This window comes from Betta splendens, chromosome 15, assembly GCF_900634795.4.
Source record: "Betta splendens chromosome 15, fBetSpl5.4, whole genome shotgun sequence".
NCBI lineage: Eukaryota > Metazoa > Chordata > Actinopteri > Anabantiformes > Osphronemidae > Betta > Betta splendens.
This window is the reverse complement of record NC_040895.2, coordinates 5,880,521-5,897,780: the sequence shown is the minus strand read 5'-3', so window position 1 is coordinate 5,897,780 and position 17,260 is coordinate 5,880,521. Positions and strand designations below refer to the sequence as shown.

General features: G+C 47.7%; 1 protein-coding gene and 1 long non-coding RNA gene across 3 annotated transcripts in view; one reads left to right on the top strand and one right to left on the bottom strand.

The window, feature by feature from the left end:
• The window catches only part of LOC114870630 (adhesion G protein-coupled receptor A3), a 102,733-nt gene that overhangs the window by 14,296 nt on the left and 71,177 nt on the right, over positions 1 to 17,260 (bottom strand). For both annotated transcript variants that reach the window (XM_029175546.3, XM_029175547.3), the window contains one exon: positions 2,019 to 2,146. In XM_029175546.3, the coding sequence (XP_029031379.1) occupies positions 2,019 to 2,146 (128 nt within the window). The remainder of the gene's footprint in view (positions 1 to 2,018; positions 2,147 to 17,260) is intronic.
• LOC114870631 (uncharacterized) lies at positions 9,196 to 10,663 on the top strand. The gene is made up of 3 exons (XR_003788393.2): positions 9,196 to 9,370; positions 9,453 to 9,565; positions 9,716 to 10,663. It is a non-coding gene; the product is annotated as an uncharacterized LOC114870631 (long non-coding RNA).

The following is a 17,260-nucleotide window of genomic DNA, read 5'->3' as shown; positions in this document are numbered from 1 at the left end:
ATCCTATTTTATGAAATATTCTCAAAGATTTCCCGAGTCATTCCTCTGTACCTGTGAATGAGGGGACATCCGTCTGGCTAATTGCTCCATTATTGCATTACTCTTTTCCTCCTTCTTATCACTGCAGTCACAACTAATTTGAGATTTTCCAGCTCAGGCAGACGTGAGCAGATCATTTTGCCACGAACAGTAAAGTCAGGCGCTCTCCGCTGATAACAGGTCTCGTAAACACTTTACACAGACAACAATCAATTGCCACACTATTGTTTTTATGAAAGCGAAGAATCTGCACTGAATTAAGATGCAATCTGTACTTTAAATTGAATTTGATCTACAATAAACTGTAATATGTCTCATTACAGCAGCCATTACGCTGTGGTATATTAATCAAACAAATAGGGCAGTTTATTGTCTTTCCATCACCCCAAATATGACACTATGATGTAAATCTAAGTCTCAACAGTCTCAAAGTCATGATTTGGACTCTGCCTCACTATCGCTGCTGCACCCTCGCCCCTGAAAGCACCAGCCGGCATGCATGCATTCACACACGCGTGTATTTACATGACAGAAGCAAATAAACACGCCCCGTCCCCCGCGCTGGTCCTCCACCGCCCGCCCTCACATTTCGCCCATTTAGCGCGGTCCCGGTGCTTCACAGCTTGGAGGCTGTCAGTCAGCTGGAGTGATACTACACAACTAAAGTGTTGCTAAACAGAGCCGTGTTTTAGTGCGGGGGAGCGCCTGGAGGGACGTGTGGAGGAGGAGGAGGAGGAGGAAGTGTTGGAGCTGCTTAATGTGAGTGCCTGGAAAAAGAAGGGCCCCGACCCCTTTTTAATGCCCTGAGTAACCCGTTTACTGTTACTGTAGGCTTCTGGAACATATATTATGCATTAGTGTATGTAAAAAAACTCGGATGTGTTAGTTTGACGACCGAAACTTAAATCAAACACTTTTCCCAGCGCAGCAACAGATCAGTGTGACAGAACAATGGCCAAAAACACAGAGCTACTGCATGAACTGTCATGAGTGGAAGACCTACAATCCTTTCCTCTGTGGGCTTCAACCGTGGTTGCATCACAACTTCCGTCCACGTGTCTCCCCAGCGTTACCTTCAGCACGCAGCATTTCAAATCCACCTCCTTTACACACGGCTGTCTTTTCTTAAGTGCGGTGATTTCTTGCTGCAATTACATTAAACGAGGTCTCCGATGGTGGTTTAAGAACTCTCTCTGCTTTCTTCCTGCACCCTGAATAAACCCTCCACATTATCAGTCTACACAAACATTATAACGTGGACAGATCTGATCAGTTTCATTTCAGCTAAATCAAACAGCATCTTTCAAAATTGCACCTGCCTTTGTTGATGCTTTTTTTTAACCAGCCTTCAGATAGTGCTGCAGTGCTACATGACAGTAAGTGATGCTGTTTGGAGCCCGGCATGCTGTCATCACTGTCTGACTGCTGAAGGATGCACCCAGTCTCCCAGGTGTCACAGATGGCTGCTGCTCTGCCTTCATACAGTTTCGCAAAGTTTGTCCTTTAGTCAGAAAATAGGGGGTAAAAACTGCCTGAAAATATGACTTTTAACTGTGATTCCAAGAATAAAAAAAAAAAGTGACATTTGAGACATTCCCTAACATTATTTGATAATACCATTAATGCCACATGTGTAGATGGAGAAATAGCTTCCTGGAATATTATCACCTAGATTCACTCTGCCTTTAAGAACAGCTGGATGAACCTAAAGGCAGCAGACGGACGCTGAAGTTCAAGCCAGACGACACGCTCTCTGCTCTCATATCCATTTGGAAAAAAAGAAAATAGGAGGCGAGACAGCCGCAGTCGAGATCCAATGCATTACTGCCACGCCTGACTCAAACACACACGCATCTGTGTACGTGTTTTCAATGCGCTTAGTCAGATTAGCTGCAGCGCTCTACGCCAGCTTAAAGCAGCTGAGTCAGAGCAGCGACACTGAAACTGGGAGGCAGCAGGAGGAGACCGCACATCCTTACCTGTGGTGCACTATGTAGGTGATGATGGAGGCGAAGAGGCAGAGCAACATGACCGCCGTGCAGGCATACACGACCGGGTGCAGAAACTCCCCGGGGTACGGGGGGAACGACAGCACCTTCTTCAGATCCTGAGAGGAGAGGAAGACACAAGGAAAGTCATTTCTAGCTGCTTGAACGTAATCAAGGTCTGCGCAAAACCCGAATGGCTGTTGAGGGATTTTACAGAAACTCTTCCATTTTGCATGAAAGGCACTCAGCTGACATTCTTAGCCAGAGCCTGCGAAGGCAACCATAGCACAGGCTGCAAAGACAACAAACGCCATCACAGCCAAGCGGGAGCGCCTTTCTGTCGACGAGTTCGTCAGGGCCCCACGAGGGGTCGTGACCTTGAACTGGGCGTTTATGTGTAAAATAGTGGCGTTAATGAAAGGTTTGGGGGACACAACTTCTGGGGAAATGGTGAGCAGCAGCTCAACCCTCACACCTTCACTGGCTTCTACATTTGAGATGTGGTGTCACACGTCCCCCTCCCAAAATTTATTGTTGGCTTTAATGTGGCCAAAGCAGAACACAGTGGACTTGGGGTTTTCTACAATCAGTGGTTTTAATCAAAAAGCCTTAGATTTCACATAAAGGGGGTAGTTTCATCTTTTTAAACTGGGAAATTGTATAATCTTGCATATACGACTCAATCAGTTTCCTTTGCTTTGCTCAGATCCCCGTCTTTGTGCCCAGATTAGTAAATTATAAGTGATCAATACAGGCAGCAAAACAACTAATCAAGCAGAAAATGGTACAATTTTTCTGTGATTTTTAACCCTGTAAAGCCGGATACATCACACAGTATCCAGAAAGCACTTATCTCTCCCAGTTACTGGGAGTTAGCGTTTATCTATGAGCCCCAGGGCCGGCAGTCCAACTCCCACTTCCTCCTGTCAAGGTGCCCTTGGGACCGACCCTGACATCTACGCGCAACCATCAATCAACAGTTCTCTTTCCAGCGCTCTTGACACTAATGTGAGGGGCTGTAAAAGCAAAACATTAAGATGAGAAACGTTCAGGAGCAACACGGAGCTGGGGAAACTGCAAGTTGGGCGCTAACTCTCTGTGATCGACACCTTTCGCACTCGCACCATCGTCCGTGAATACAAACGACTTATTAGAGCGGCGAACGGCAAGAACGACTCCCACCTAACTAAAAAGTGGAGAGAAAGCAGCCAGGTCGTCCATCAGTAAAAACACAGACATTTCTGGTTTTATGGCTTGTAGCTCGAAGAACAAGACTGAGGAAGAGAGAAAGAGGGGGCTGCAATTAGACCTGAGCAATAAAATGTACCGCACAGCGGCACATGGGGAGGTGAAGCCGTGGTAATTATCAGTAAGGAAGAGTAAGAGAGTGGGTCACATTTTGCTAGTTAGAGATTTGAAGGGGAATTATTAAGTTTGGAATTGTCCTCTGAGCGATGTCACGGAAGGACAATGAAAACTAGTGTTAATTACAGCTCAATGAATTGATGTTGTTAAAAAAAAATCCTGGCCCGAAGCATCAGCAAGAAATCCTGCTGAAATGAAGCTTTTAAGTCAGTAAGCTGATTTATATAATAGCACTTCATAGCAGTTTAGATCCTGAAGAAATAATCCCACACAAAGATCCACTTAATTAAAGGTCAAAGGGAAAACATTTCAGAGGGAATCAGTAACTGCACGGGTCCAATCTCAATCATGCTCTGACGTATTGACACAAAGTGTCGCACAGTGACTGATGGCAGGGGGGAAGTCAAACGCTCTCGTGGGGCACATAATCATCATCACTGGGCTTATAATTCTGACGGAGAATGTCAGATCTGCCTTCCAGTGTCTCAAGCATGTCTGTCCCCAGCAAATAAAGCCAACGACCTTTAACCCCAAGAACCAAATACACACCGAATACAAGTGTTTGCTCACAAAACCATGTGATTCTGTCTTAACACGCTCTTCAGCGGCCAATCCTTCAGCTCCTCCACGTCTGTCCATCAACACCACACCTAATAATCACCCCTTATTCGCATTGATACCTCCACATGCAGCCCACCATCCCCCAACGTCCCCCAACCCAGCTGAGCTGTCGATCAGGAAGCTAAACGATGCGGGTTCTGGTTTAACCCACTCACACCCAGGTCCCTGCTGAAGCCTGGTATTAATGCTGGCTGAGATGTTGACCCTTTGAGGAACGGGTCAATCACTGCTGTCGTTATTTTACTGTAAAGAGCACAAGGAATTTCCTATAATCAATGATATTTCATAATACTTTAGCTACGTATACACTTACAGTGGAGTAAACATTTAGTGAAGCAATGAAAATAATCAATTTTTCTCATGTTTCATTAATCTTTTTCTTTTGTAAATCCTCATTTTGGGTCGGCTGGGTGCCATAGTTGTTAGCACCGTGGCCCGGGTTCGATTCCACTTAGGTTGATTCAGCCTGATCTTGCTGATCAATGCTCGGACACACCGAGACAAAGACATGTTAATAAGGCTTGTCGATTAGCAGCGGCGTGATGTTTGAGAAGAAGCAGGCAGGTTAATGAGCAGCAACCCTCCTGTTAGAAGCGCTACACAGGCGTCCTCTGTGCTGCAGCTGCTTCACGGCCAACACAGAACCGACCCTTGTTTTCAGGAGCAGCGTCGTACAGCAGGATATGATAAAAGTGAAGAAGGTCAACACTAGAATGGAGCATGCCTGCTCAGCAGAAAGCTTCCCCGGAACAAATAAAGGTTGAGCAGAAGCTTCTAACAGAAGGTTAAAAAAAAAAGGAAGCGGCACGGAGGGAGTTTCTGCCGTTCAGCAGACGGATCGACCCTTTAGAAAAATGGCGAGCCGGGCTACAGGGTGCCATGAACAAATTGTTCATATGGCTCCTAGAAACAGTGTTTATGCTCCTCGGGTGATGTGGGCAAACGGCAGCCGCACATTCAGGAGAAAAGGCAGCGAGATGAATTTACAGCCAAGCGTTTGTTTTTTTTTCTTCATTTTTATTCTCGCACGTTACTGAGAGAATAAAACTATCAGGGCACACGTGAATTGTTCAGCAGTTTAAAACTAAAGGTGTGATGGTTTTTACATCGTTCAGCGCGTTCACGGGAGCAGGTTTGTTTGCTTCTGTGGTGATTTGTTTTTGCCGTTCAGTGGTCGCAGTGTACCACTTCACGCTCACATTGAGCCAAATGGAGTGCAGATTTGGAAGAAACGCACAAAGCACCAGCAATAACGCAATTTCAATTTAAAGCCACCCTGATCAGTCCGTCGTACAGTACAGCCGCTTTGACCTTCCATTGTTGAGTGTCTAATGTAAGAAGATGCCAAGAGTTCGTCAAGGCCTCGTGGAAGCAGAAGCAAAAACGTACATTAGTGGACTAAATGATTCCATGTTGAGCTTTTTCTACCTTGTACCTATCGATCAGCTCTCCTTCTGTACGATCGGCCATTGTGCTTCAAGCTACTCCTCCCCGTCTTCCATTTCCTCGCAGACGTCAATAGCGCGGCTTCAAATGTGCTTTCTTCTCTCCACTTATTATCATCGTTGCTGTAGTATTACATCACAGCGCCGCAGCTGCTTTATTGCTGTGCAGCGGGGGCCAATGTGACCGACCTTCTGACAGTGCAATTTATTACAACCGGGCAACAATATTAGCATCAAGGGCATCTCAGCCGCCTCTGGATTAGCGCCGGCGCGTCGTGTGTAAACACGGCTCCATTGTCCTGTAACCTCGGCAGCGGAGCGGCTCCCTGATCCGCTGCTGGTGTTGTAGTTACAACTTTAATCCAGGATCCTCCCTCCCCGTGCCAAAATCAGATTACCAGAGTCAATTAAACTTGATCCATAATCTCAACGCACAGGCACAGTGGGTGCAAGGTTATCAGGCCTGCAAAATAAACTGGGACAAACACACGGCTGAGCTGAGAGGACCTGCAGGCTCAGTATCTGGCTGTAGCCTGAGAGCAGTTGTGATGATCAACTTCCGAACGAGTGCGCCCTATGTTTAAACAACTTTAATGCACTTTGTTTTTATTTAATGCCCAGAAATCTATAAGCCGTGCGTGGTGCACTCCTGCAATCAACACCGGTGCACGGAAGGATGCGCAAACATTGTGGGAGAGAGAGAGAGAGAGAGAGAGAGAGAGCGGGAGTGAAAGAAAAACAAAATTAAAATCCTCTAGTGAACAGCCTGGGGGCTCCCATCCGGCACACTGAGCCAGAGCGAGTGTGCAAATCAGAGCCACTGCGACCGAAGCCATCGGTAACAGAACCAGAGGCGGGTCAGCGGCGGGACGGGTAGAACCTCCGGACCCGACGGACCGGCTCCACGCTCCGGCGTTTGAAATGCGGTCATGCTCGCAATCAGCGCCTCGTGTTCAACAGCGGAGGCAAACGAGGCACAACGTGAAGTAAGTAATCAAATCATGCGGGAATCAAGCACACATCCATCAAATCAACAGGCATTATGGGCTGACGAGGTTCCTCGTTGAGCATCGACGGCGCCGCCGCCGCTCTGCGCGTCCGCTGTCATTTGAAGCTCACACATATCAGTCGCACTTTATTTATCTCCTCAGACATCAAGGGGCCATTGTTCCATTAGCATCGCGTTCTTTACAGCCTCCGATTAGAAGCGTTTTATTCAGCTCTGGGCTATTCAAGCTCTTATACAGGGGTTTTGTAATCACTGTTCTGCGGAGATACATAAAGCGTGACTATCCAATAAATGCTCAACCTTGCAAACAGAGTAAAAGCTAATGTTCCACTGTAGGCAAACTACCCTGCGACAACTGGAACAAAGACACGGAAACTCCTGCCTGCTGTGAGCAGAGGAAATCAATACAGACAAATGTGAAAGAAAGAAGATTGTGTTTAATATTGGGCAGAGACACCGTACTTTCTTTAGCTGATATTTATGCAGCAATGATCTGCTGATGATGCCTCCCTTTACATTCACATAGTTCAAATCAAAGGCCGAGGAGCAGCCACACGTCACCACAGGGCGACTGGGCCTTGATAACTAGCTCCAATGCAGCATTCAGGTCAGTTTCACTGCAACACTTCCAACCTTTCTCATGCATTAAAGTCAAATCCTCACATCCATTAAACAGGTTGATGGAGGAGGATTGGAGGAGGGCAACAACACAGAGGACAGAAAAAAAACATTTTTAGTGTTTTTATTTGATTTGCTTAATCAAATCCATTGACATATTTTGTCTCTAAGCCACAACAAACAGCCTGATGCCATATGTCATTCTCACATTGTGCTGCTCCTGACGCTGAGGAATCAGAGAGTGCAAGCTCAAGAGGATACGTGTTTGATTCCCCCCCTCCAGTCCAGTATGCTTGTGTGTGTGCGTGCGTGCGTGTGTGCGTCTCCAAATTGTAAGTTACTTTGCATAAAAGCATCTGCCGAACGTGAACACAAAGTGCTAGATGCACTTTTCTTTCTCTGCCGATTAAGCCTCTCATAATTTCACCCACACGCTGACTCGCGGGCCCAAAACATGCTTTGTGCGCACACTTCACATTCCGCAAGACTGATTTCACGTGTCGTTGTGTTCTGGAGTGTGTCCCTGGAATAAGCACTGCAGCACGGAACAAGGGCAGGAGAACAAGCTAAGCTTTGGAGGACGGCTCACCTCCACTTACAAGAATCCTACTGACGATGAACTGTTCCTCCTTCAACAATTCAAAAGTAAGATGAGAAGGACTAACAAGCATTGCAACGTGCATTGGACTGGTTATATAACCAGACTGTTCCCATATAAACAGAAGGAGACAGGAATTGAACCATCACCCTGTGATTAACTGACAGCCTGTTCTACCTTGTAAAGCAAAGCTACCAGAAAGCACAAATTAAGTCAGAAATCCATCAAACCCCTTGTTTTCCCTGCGCTGTTTTTATTGCATGATAAGTACAAAGCACGGTGACACAGGCAGCAATCACAGGGACGAGAGCTGTCACTGAATTGTCTCACTTATTACCACAAAAAGCAGCTTTGATCAGGTAAAGACTCCAGCTATCAAGATTTAATTGGAGGACAGTTATTTACAGAATGGACGATAATTATTGCACCCCCTGCTGATCCTGTGGGCAAAACATGAAAAACGCTGCCACGTCACACTTCCTGTTTGTTAACGACAAGAAGGGGCAACGCGTGATAAAAGACTTCCCCAGACATCTGTCGGCCCCAGAGCTTTCTGAATCCAGGCACTCGCCCAAACTGGAGCCGAGTACAAAACGACACTAAACATCAGAGTTCGACGTCGTCTCATGTGGAGATTTTTCACCCTTAACACTGGATTAAAGCCACAACCCTGCGGTCCAGACTTGAGAGAAAACCTCCCCTCTGTGCAGCCGGTGAACATGAATCAGTGGAAATGAATCTGAGGGAAGATCGCTTTGGAGCCTCTCGAACGGACTCGGCCTTTTGTTTGGTTCTGAAAGCGCCGGGAACTGGTCGTCTTTGTACACGTGCGTGGAAGCGAGACGGTGGAGGTGAGTCATCTGTTCTGCTCGCTACATGCTACGCTCTGCTCATCGGATGGGGCTCGATGTGGAGTCACGGCGTCGAGCGCTGACATGGAAGCAGGCGCGTGCACCCCCCCCTCCCCCGCCGTCTGACAGAGCGGGAGCATACATTACACTGGCCCAGACCTCATTCGCTTCCAGGTCGATATGCTGTACACAAACATGCCATTTTGTCCCGTAACAATGGATTAGAATGGAGCCGCACTCCACAGGTTCTGCTCTGTTAGCGCTCGAGGACGGCACAGTGGCGAGCAGGTGCTTTGAACGGAGCCTCTGAGAGTGACACGATGCAAACAGGCTCTCAGAGAGAATGCGCCGCTCACCGAGGCCCCAGCGGGTAAACAAGCTTAGATTCGGCTACTTGGTGCTAAAACTCGCTCGCTCTCTCTCGTTCTGTCTCTCACACACACACGTTCATGTGATTCCACTCTGCCTCCAGTTCAAACCTATAATAGCCCTTTAGTTCTGGTTCTCTGTCACACACACACACACACACACACACACACACACACACACACACACACACACACACACACACACACACACACACACACACAGGCCATTTATTACGTCGGCTTCCATCACCATGGAAACCATGTTGTTACCATAGCTCTGAACGATAAAGACCATATTTGCAGGTAAGCAGAGTCACCATCGCCTCCCAGAAAAGACACAACGCCCGTCTCAGAACCACCAGCGGTCTCGTCATTTCAGGCGGCGTCGGAACGGGCTGGACCGCTGCTGCCATGTTCTCTGACTGCGGCGGCGTTCAGCCCCCCGAGAGGCGCCGAGAGAGGAGAGGGGTGAGGGACGCTGCTGAATGGATGCAGTCAACTGTGCAGAGAATGAATGCGTGAAGAATATGTTATGTGCCGCATGTGACAGGGAACAGCCTGTAGCAGGGACGGCAACAAAAGCAGCAATAGAAGAGATAAGCTAATGAGGATTGGTATCATTAGGCTGACGCGCACAAACCAGGGACAGGACACGTCACATAGGTAAATCATCACCCCTTCCCCTCAGGGACACACTGGATGTCTGATGTCTCTCGCTCGCTCTCTCTCTCTCTCTCTCTCTCTCTCTCTCTCTCTCTCTCCAACCCTCAATGCCCCAACTGCAAAACAATTTTCCTCCATTTTTGATTACAGGTTCCTGGCCGTGATCTCAGCCCGCTTCCATTTTGCTGTCTGACAGTTGCGCTATCCGTGCCATTTGCACTTAAGTGGGCGCTCCATCTCCGCTGCAGGCAATTTACATGTTTGCATCTCGTTAGGGCCGTCTATACGGAGAAGGCAACTTGTCAGGACAGTGAGGGAGGAGGGGATTTTCAGGGCCCAGATTAGTTTTCACCTTTGATACCAGAGCACATCGCTCACCCATGCGAAATGGGATTTCGGAAAGGAGATTTTTTTTTGGGGGGGGGGTGAGCTTTGAAGTTGGAGCACGGCGATACAAAGGCCCAGCCTCGGTTGTGTAATTCACACTGACACACGCGGGGGAAAAAGCACACATATGAGCTGGAACCGGGATGGATACAAAGAGCAATCACTGGAGGATACCACGCCACTCGACACCTCACCTGAGCTTGGCTGATTCCCTTCAGTCCACAGTCGGTAGCCAAACCATCTCAAATGAGTTCAGGTCACATCGTGGATGTTATGCACATGTTTACATCATCTCCATGCTCACTAAACTAAAGCACAGGATCCCATTGGTCTACCGTCCATTTGTTGTGCATTTCTAACCTCAGTCAGTGCTGAGTTCCTGATTCTTCCACTGCAGTTGACTTTCACCGGCTGTTATAATTATTTCTGTGGCTCCCTTCAACAATCATCCCCCGAGCAGGACGAAGGGCTGACTCATGGTGCAGAAGGACCCAGGCGCCGCTCATCTCTTAATATTTTCCCAGCATCCCCCCCAGACGTTGGAGACACAAGCTTTTGATTCTAATGAACTGGATGAAATAAATGAATAGCAAATTTCCATTTCATAACAAAGATAAAGCAATTGTAATAAGAAACAGATGGCCACTGTGTTGCACAAAGACGGATAAATGCTGCTGTAATCCTGCAGTAAAACAGTGTGTGTGTGGGATAAACTCAACTAAACACGATGCCCACGTTCATAATGATAAAGGAACACGTCAACCGGTGCAACATTGCGGCTAAATAGTGTGTTTTAAATAGTTTTTGGACAACAATAGGGCTCCACAGCGCAGAGGAGTAGAGTATGGGCGTATCTGGCTTCGCTTAGACAGGCGTTGCTTTAAAATACGAAACAACATGTTGTTTCTTGGTCTTTTTAAGACAAAGGGAAAAGCGAATGTGCCCAGCTGCCGCCTTTAAAGCCTGCTCTGTCCTGATAAATGCGCGCTACTCGCTGCTGCTCTGCGCACAGACGCGCGGTTCGGCAGCGGCGCTGGTGGAATTGGCCGGCCCAGATATCATCAGGTGGTCCAGTCGCCGGTGATTGAATATGAAAAGGAACGAACGCTGGGCATAATTTGCAAGGTTGGTTCTAATCTAGCAAATCCTGGGTAGCTTCACTGTAGACAACAGGGCAACGGTGACTAACATGAAAATTATGATAATACAAGAAAAAAAAAAAAAAGACTGAGAGGCGTAAGGAGTAAAAATGTGAAGTGCTCTTAACGGGACACGGGCAAAAGATATACGTCCTGGTCTGTCACGTTATCGCTCTCCTTCTTCAATCCCAGCTGTCCTTATCTTCCTCCTGGGGATGCACAGGAGGCCACGTCGCATCAATGGCTGCCCCTTAATTACAAGCGCAGCAACCGGCAACCGGCAGAGGCTCCACACTCATATGGCAGATTAAAAAAAGAGAGACAGAGCTGCAGGGCATCATCGGATGCAAAGAAGATGCATGAAGCAAAAAAAATCAAAAACACGGCGATGATTAGTTCTGACAGAAAAGGCCACAAATCACTTGGAAGAGTTGGGTCTATTATGAGGATGACTCCCCCCTTTAACCCGCAGTCTTTTCTGGTTTTGCTGCGATACTCGCTGCTTGTGCCCATCAGGACTTGGCAGCGGCGGTGAAATGGAGGAGCAGCGACGAGCATCGGGGGAGCCGAGGTTTGGAAAGACAACAGAGGCGGAGGCGACGCGAGGACGGACGCGCCGCCGCAGGGCTGGACTGTTCCCCGCACTGACCTGATGGAGCGAGGAATTAACTCATAACGCGTTTGTCTGTTGTCCAGTTTCAGTCAGAGCAACTCCAATGGAAGACGCCGACAGGAAGTCAAACCCGGGCGATGGGAGGAAGCGAGAAAGAAGGAGAAGCTGTTTACACAGCATGCCCTCATTTCTCCCAAGCTGTCTCTGGGGTTCACACAGGGTCGCGCTGTCGACGAGGGAACAGCTCGTGAGAGAAAAGGGGGGAGTGGGCATTGGAACATCATCACTTTTAGACTGGATGCCAACTTCTGGTGTGAGTGGCGTTTTCTCGCTTTTGTTGGGACAATGTTGCGAAGCGTGAAACACGTGTGTCACATTCCCTGTGTCACATGCTCCCGGAATGCAGGACCTGCTGTGTTTTAACGATTTGTGGCCACTCACATTCTTATTTATGCGACTCCACACGGCTCACGCACACCCACACACCCACCCACACACACACACACACACACACACACACACACACACACACACACACACACACACACACACACAAAATAAAAACATTTCTCTCTCACTAATCGTTTGCAAATATCTGTTCCAAAACTGTCAACTTGGAAATAAGATGAAACCGCGGCCGCATCATTATCTTCCATAAAAGGCCGTTTGTCACCGAGGACCGTTTTACATTTCAAGCAAGCAGTTCGGGCCTTTGTAAAAACAGTAGCACGGGTTTGTCTGCCAGTTAATCAGCGGCTGCATGTAAACAACAGCACAAGTGAGAGACCACCAGAAAGCCCATTACTCTCCTCCACACACATGCACAGTAAGCGCCACCGATGCCCTCTCGGAGTTTTCTGCATAGGTAATACAAACAAGACGAGGCTTGAACAATGCAATTTGTAATGTGATAAACGAGGGACACATGCTGCATTTAAACAAGCGGCCGGGGGTGAGGGCCAACAGTAAGTATTGGCTAACTCCAGCAATGCCAAAGTGAAACTGTTGATGCTGGGGATAAATGGTGGCCTGTGAGCCCTGAACTCATTAGTCAGAGAGAAAACAATCTGCATCACATGTCAGGTTGTTGGCCAGCAGCAATCGGGTCTGAGAATGCGGGGGGGAGGGAGGGGTGGGGGTTGCCAGTTCTGCAGCGGCGGTGAGGTTTTCGCGGCCGTGCGCGCATGCAAACACTTTCACAGAGGAATTCCCAGGCGCTGATATTTAAGTAGCAACCTGCAGTCGGGTTCAAGCATCACGGCACAACAAGGGAGCGCGGGGCTAAGCCAGCGGCTGGTGAGGAAGCTGCGCGGCTGCCTACTCACGGATGGAGGTGGATTAGCGCTCATCTTCTAACGCTCATCGTCAGCTGCCAGGTTGGAATAAGAGCAAGCGAGGCACGGGGTGGAAGGTAGCTGATGCTAAGTGGGCTGCAGATAATTAGCATTTACTCTAAGAATTAGCCTAAGCTGGGTAATTATGAAAAAGCTTAGAGCTATTATGTTTACTTAGAGTCTATAACGTTGCACTGGCTGTTGGTGGTTCCCACCGTCATGTTCGGTGCAGAGCCGAAGCCTGGACATCTTTAGCTTAGCGCCAAGAGGACCCAAACAAGAAGAGAGACGGGAAACTGGAGGAATCAGCCAGTCTGGCTCCGTCCATGTTAGAGAAACCCTCCAACTTATAAACAAGTGTAATCGGCGCGAAAGGCAAAGGGGAATATTGTCACTTGGCTGAAAACAGCGACACCCTGGAGTCTCTGCGATGATGCCAAAGAACTGGCACCGAACCCGGCGTGGAACCAAAACATGCTGCTCTTCTCTGTTACTGCTAGCCAGGCAAATGAGTCTGAGAGCTTTAAAGGGCAACTTCACCCACTTTCTACTTGCTTCCTCTTGTTCGGTTTTGGGGTAGGACGCAGTGTCAAGTGTCTGGAAACACCTTCAAGCTCATCAAGGCGACGCCAGGTGACATCACCAACATTCAGATCTCCTCCAGGGAGCATTGGGATAGTGTCATATAGGGAAGTAATTCCATTCCTGAGAATGTAGGAAAATCAATCTTTAAAAGGAGCAAACCCAGGCTAGTTGTTAGCACACGGGTTCAGTCTCTGCAGCGCTAACCAGCTGTTGGCATGAGAATAGTATTGATTTCTTTGTCTAACTCTGAGCAAGAAAGTAAATACTGGTATTTTCAAAATATTGAACTGTTGCTTTGAGCAAAATTGCTTTTTACTATCAGCAATTATGTTTCACTCCAGCAACAGGATCCGTAATCTGTCAAATGATATTTATCTGAGGTAGCTCTCGCTCGTTAAAGACGCCGCCGTGTCATATACAATTTCAGGTTCTCGATAAGCGAACCTGCGGCGATGTTCGTCGAGTGCCCGGTCCTCCAAGAGCTGCGGAGGCGTTCGAAACGTGAAGAGGTAAATACTCTTCGGTTCCTTTTTGTATCAGCTGATTTACCGCACAGGCACTGCCTTCAGCCCCCCCCCCCCCCCCCCCCCCCCCCCCCATCAACAGAAAATGCCAACGCAGAGCTGTGAATTACGGTTGCATATCTAAACAGGTCGTCGTTATTATCAATGTAAATCCCCTCAGCTCCTAAAACACACCCAGGCCGAAGCGCTTGCTTTGTATGGAAATGTCAGCGGTTGTAAAGTGCGGGGCGACTGGAGAAAGTTAACCCCGCTCAGCGTCAGGAGCTCGGAGGCGGGGGCTTGTTGTCTCGTTGTGTCTGCCCTGAGCTCAGATGTGGACAAAGGACTAATGAGGACACGCGAGTATAAGAATGTTCCACGGCGAAATGTAGAGACACAAACAAGCAAAGACTGTTTTTGAGCTAAAGAGGATCTGAAAGTTGCCCCGGAGGATATTTTCATTTCGCAACATGCATCCTGCGCAGCTTACAGGATGTGTGTCGCCGCCACGACTGCCGAACAAGAAAACCCCAAATGCGGAGGGAATTTGAATAAACAACCCCCTTAAGAGGATGTTTCAGAGCATAATCACAATCAGTTGGTGTCTCTTCGATGAGTCTGAAGCACGAGGGTTTTCTAATTTGATCCCTTTCTACCCTCCTTCATTTGGAAGCGCCAAAAACCAGTTGCCATGATGTTTGTGATGCCGTCTGAGTGCGGTAAAGAATAGACAGAGGCGTTGTCATAGTGACTTTCCTCTGCTGGCATTCTGCTGCTCTGTATTGGGGGGAGAGCTTGTGGTCAGGCAGCAGTAACGCCACGCTGCTATCAAACCCGTAGGAGACTTAACCAATGAGAACTAATGTTTCAAGATGGAATCCTGTCCTGGTTGGTTTAGTTCAAGCCGGAGCAGCTGCAGCGAGGAAGAGCGAATTGTATTTAGTGATTGTGAAACAGTAGATGCTTCCTACTGAAATCACAGTCATACAACATTTTTATTTTCTTATTTCAATCCTTTGTTTATTTTCTGTTGAATCGCTCGCTGTGGTCAATTCGCTTGATCAGTTTGTACGAGCTCCGGAATGACACCAAATGACACATGTTAGAGGAGAATATCCTGAATATGATTGCAATTAACCCGACGGAGCCTCCAAAGAGCGCCGCAGCAGCATCGTCATGGTGACGCCAATAAACAGGACGGGTTTCTAACTGATCAACTTTTGACAAGATCATGGGCTGACATAAAATACGTCATTTAGGAAGGTTGGAGGACCTGTGTTGCCATGGTTACAACGGAATCCCATTGAGGTTGTTTAGGATGGCGGAAATGAAACAAAGTGTTTCGTGTGAAACGTGGCCTTTTGCTACAGTAATTGCATTTATCTATCAAATGTTATTCATCAATATTTATGAATTAATTCATTAGTGAGATATTTTCAAACAACTGTGAACTAAGTACATGTCTTTACTACACTCATATACATATGCTGTGTCTTTAAGCAACAGGTGACCGGTTCTGCATAGCCTCCTGTTTCCAGGAATCCAAGTCGCGTCACACGTTTCTCATTACCTATACAGTGTATGGGAATACATCTCTGAACAAGCCCTTTCCTTATTGGACCGTGGCCTTAGGTCTTTGTTATGATTGGATTCTTACAAAAGTCAGCCCCCCCTCCCCTCCCCCCTCCTCCTCTGTGTGTCTCTCATTCAAAATGTGTGCTCCTGCATTTTAAACAGTCTGGAGCGTTGCAGCAATCAAACGTAGCAACAGCTTCATCTACATGATTGCTTGAATGTATACATTATTAAATAAGGGGGAAAATAATAAATGAGTCCCAATGAGAACATAAGGAATGATGTCGGGCTCAAGGAGGAGGTGAGGTGTGCCTTTGATGAGTTTAAAGGGGTGAGTATGGGGTGTGTGTCTTTGGGGGTGGGGTGAGGGGTTAAAGCCTGCTATTGTGATAAAGACAAATGATGAGCCTGCATTGCTGTAAACGAGTGAATCAGTCCTGGCTTTACACAGACAGAGGCCTGCGAGAGAGAGTGGGGAGGGGGAGGAGAAGAAGGAGGAGGAGGAGGAGGCGAGACCGGAGAAGGGAGCTGGGGGAATACACGGGAACTGTCCCTGGTGCTGAAAAGCTGGAAGGGCCGCTTTCTACAGTAACAGCTTGGAGTTCAGGTCAGTGCAGGGAAGAAAACAATACAAAGTAAAGGCACACTGTCTTTCAACACCTGACCCACATCTGAAACCTTCTCTCTCACCAGTCAGAGGCTGACCTGCTTTATAAGCGGGTAAATAAAAACACTGATGCAGTTACTGTACTTCACCTCGTCCACAGCAGGGGAGTGTGGGATACGTCTAAACCAGGCTTAAGAGGCTGTTGCTGCTGCATTTTCACCACACAGATCCTGTCTCAGGGCAGTGGTCACAAAGCCAGCGCAGAGAGGTTCTCTACCATATAATTCCTTCTGAGTCAAGCCACAAAGATTCTCATTAACATACTTTTCATATCCCAAACCTCAGTCACCAGGGACACTTGTATTTGGTCGTCATGCTTTTTGTAGACTAATGAACCACACGCGCGCACACAAACATGTACACTGCAGCCCTTCAAGATGTGAAGGTGATTGAGTCCGGATCTCCCCTCTGATATTCCTTGAAATGATATGCTGCATTATTCATCCCTCAAAGCCGTAATGCTTTGTGGCTAACCCTCTGCCCCTCTGCTCAACATCACTCATGCACCATGAGATGGATTCTCAAACAGCTGAGCCAACGAGCTGTATCCTCTAAAGGTTGAGGGTGGGGGGTGGTGGGGGACAGCTGTGCTACGTAGTGATGTAACTGCTCACAGCGTTACTTCACGCCTAAAAAGCATCGTCACTGTTTTTTTCAGGGAGCTGAGACACACAAGCCATTGCAGACTTTGCAACTTGTTACACTGACGTAGGTTTGGCACAAAGGAGCAGGGGTGTCTGTGTTATTCAAGTGCTTTCACTGCATGGGTTGGAAATAAAAGCGTCATCGACGGAGGCTCCATGGTGCACACATAAACGAATCCAAGTTACCCAGCAGTGGCTGCTCCTCTATGTTACACATGAAAAGGTTATGCAACAGGTCTAGCACTTGC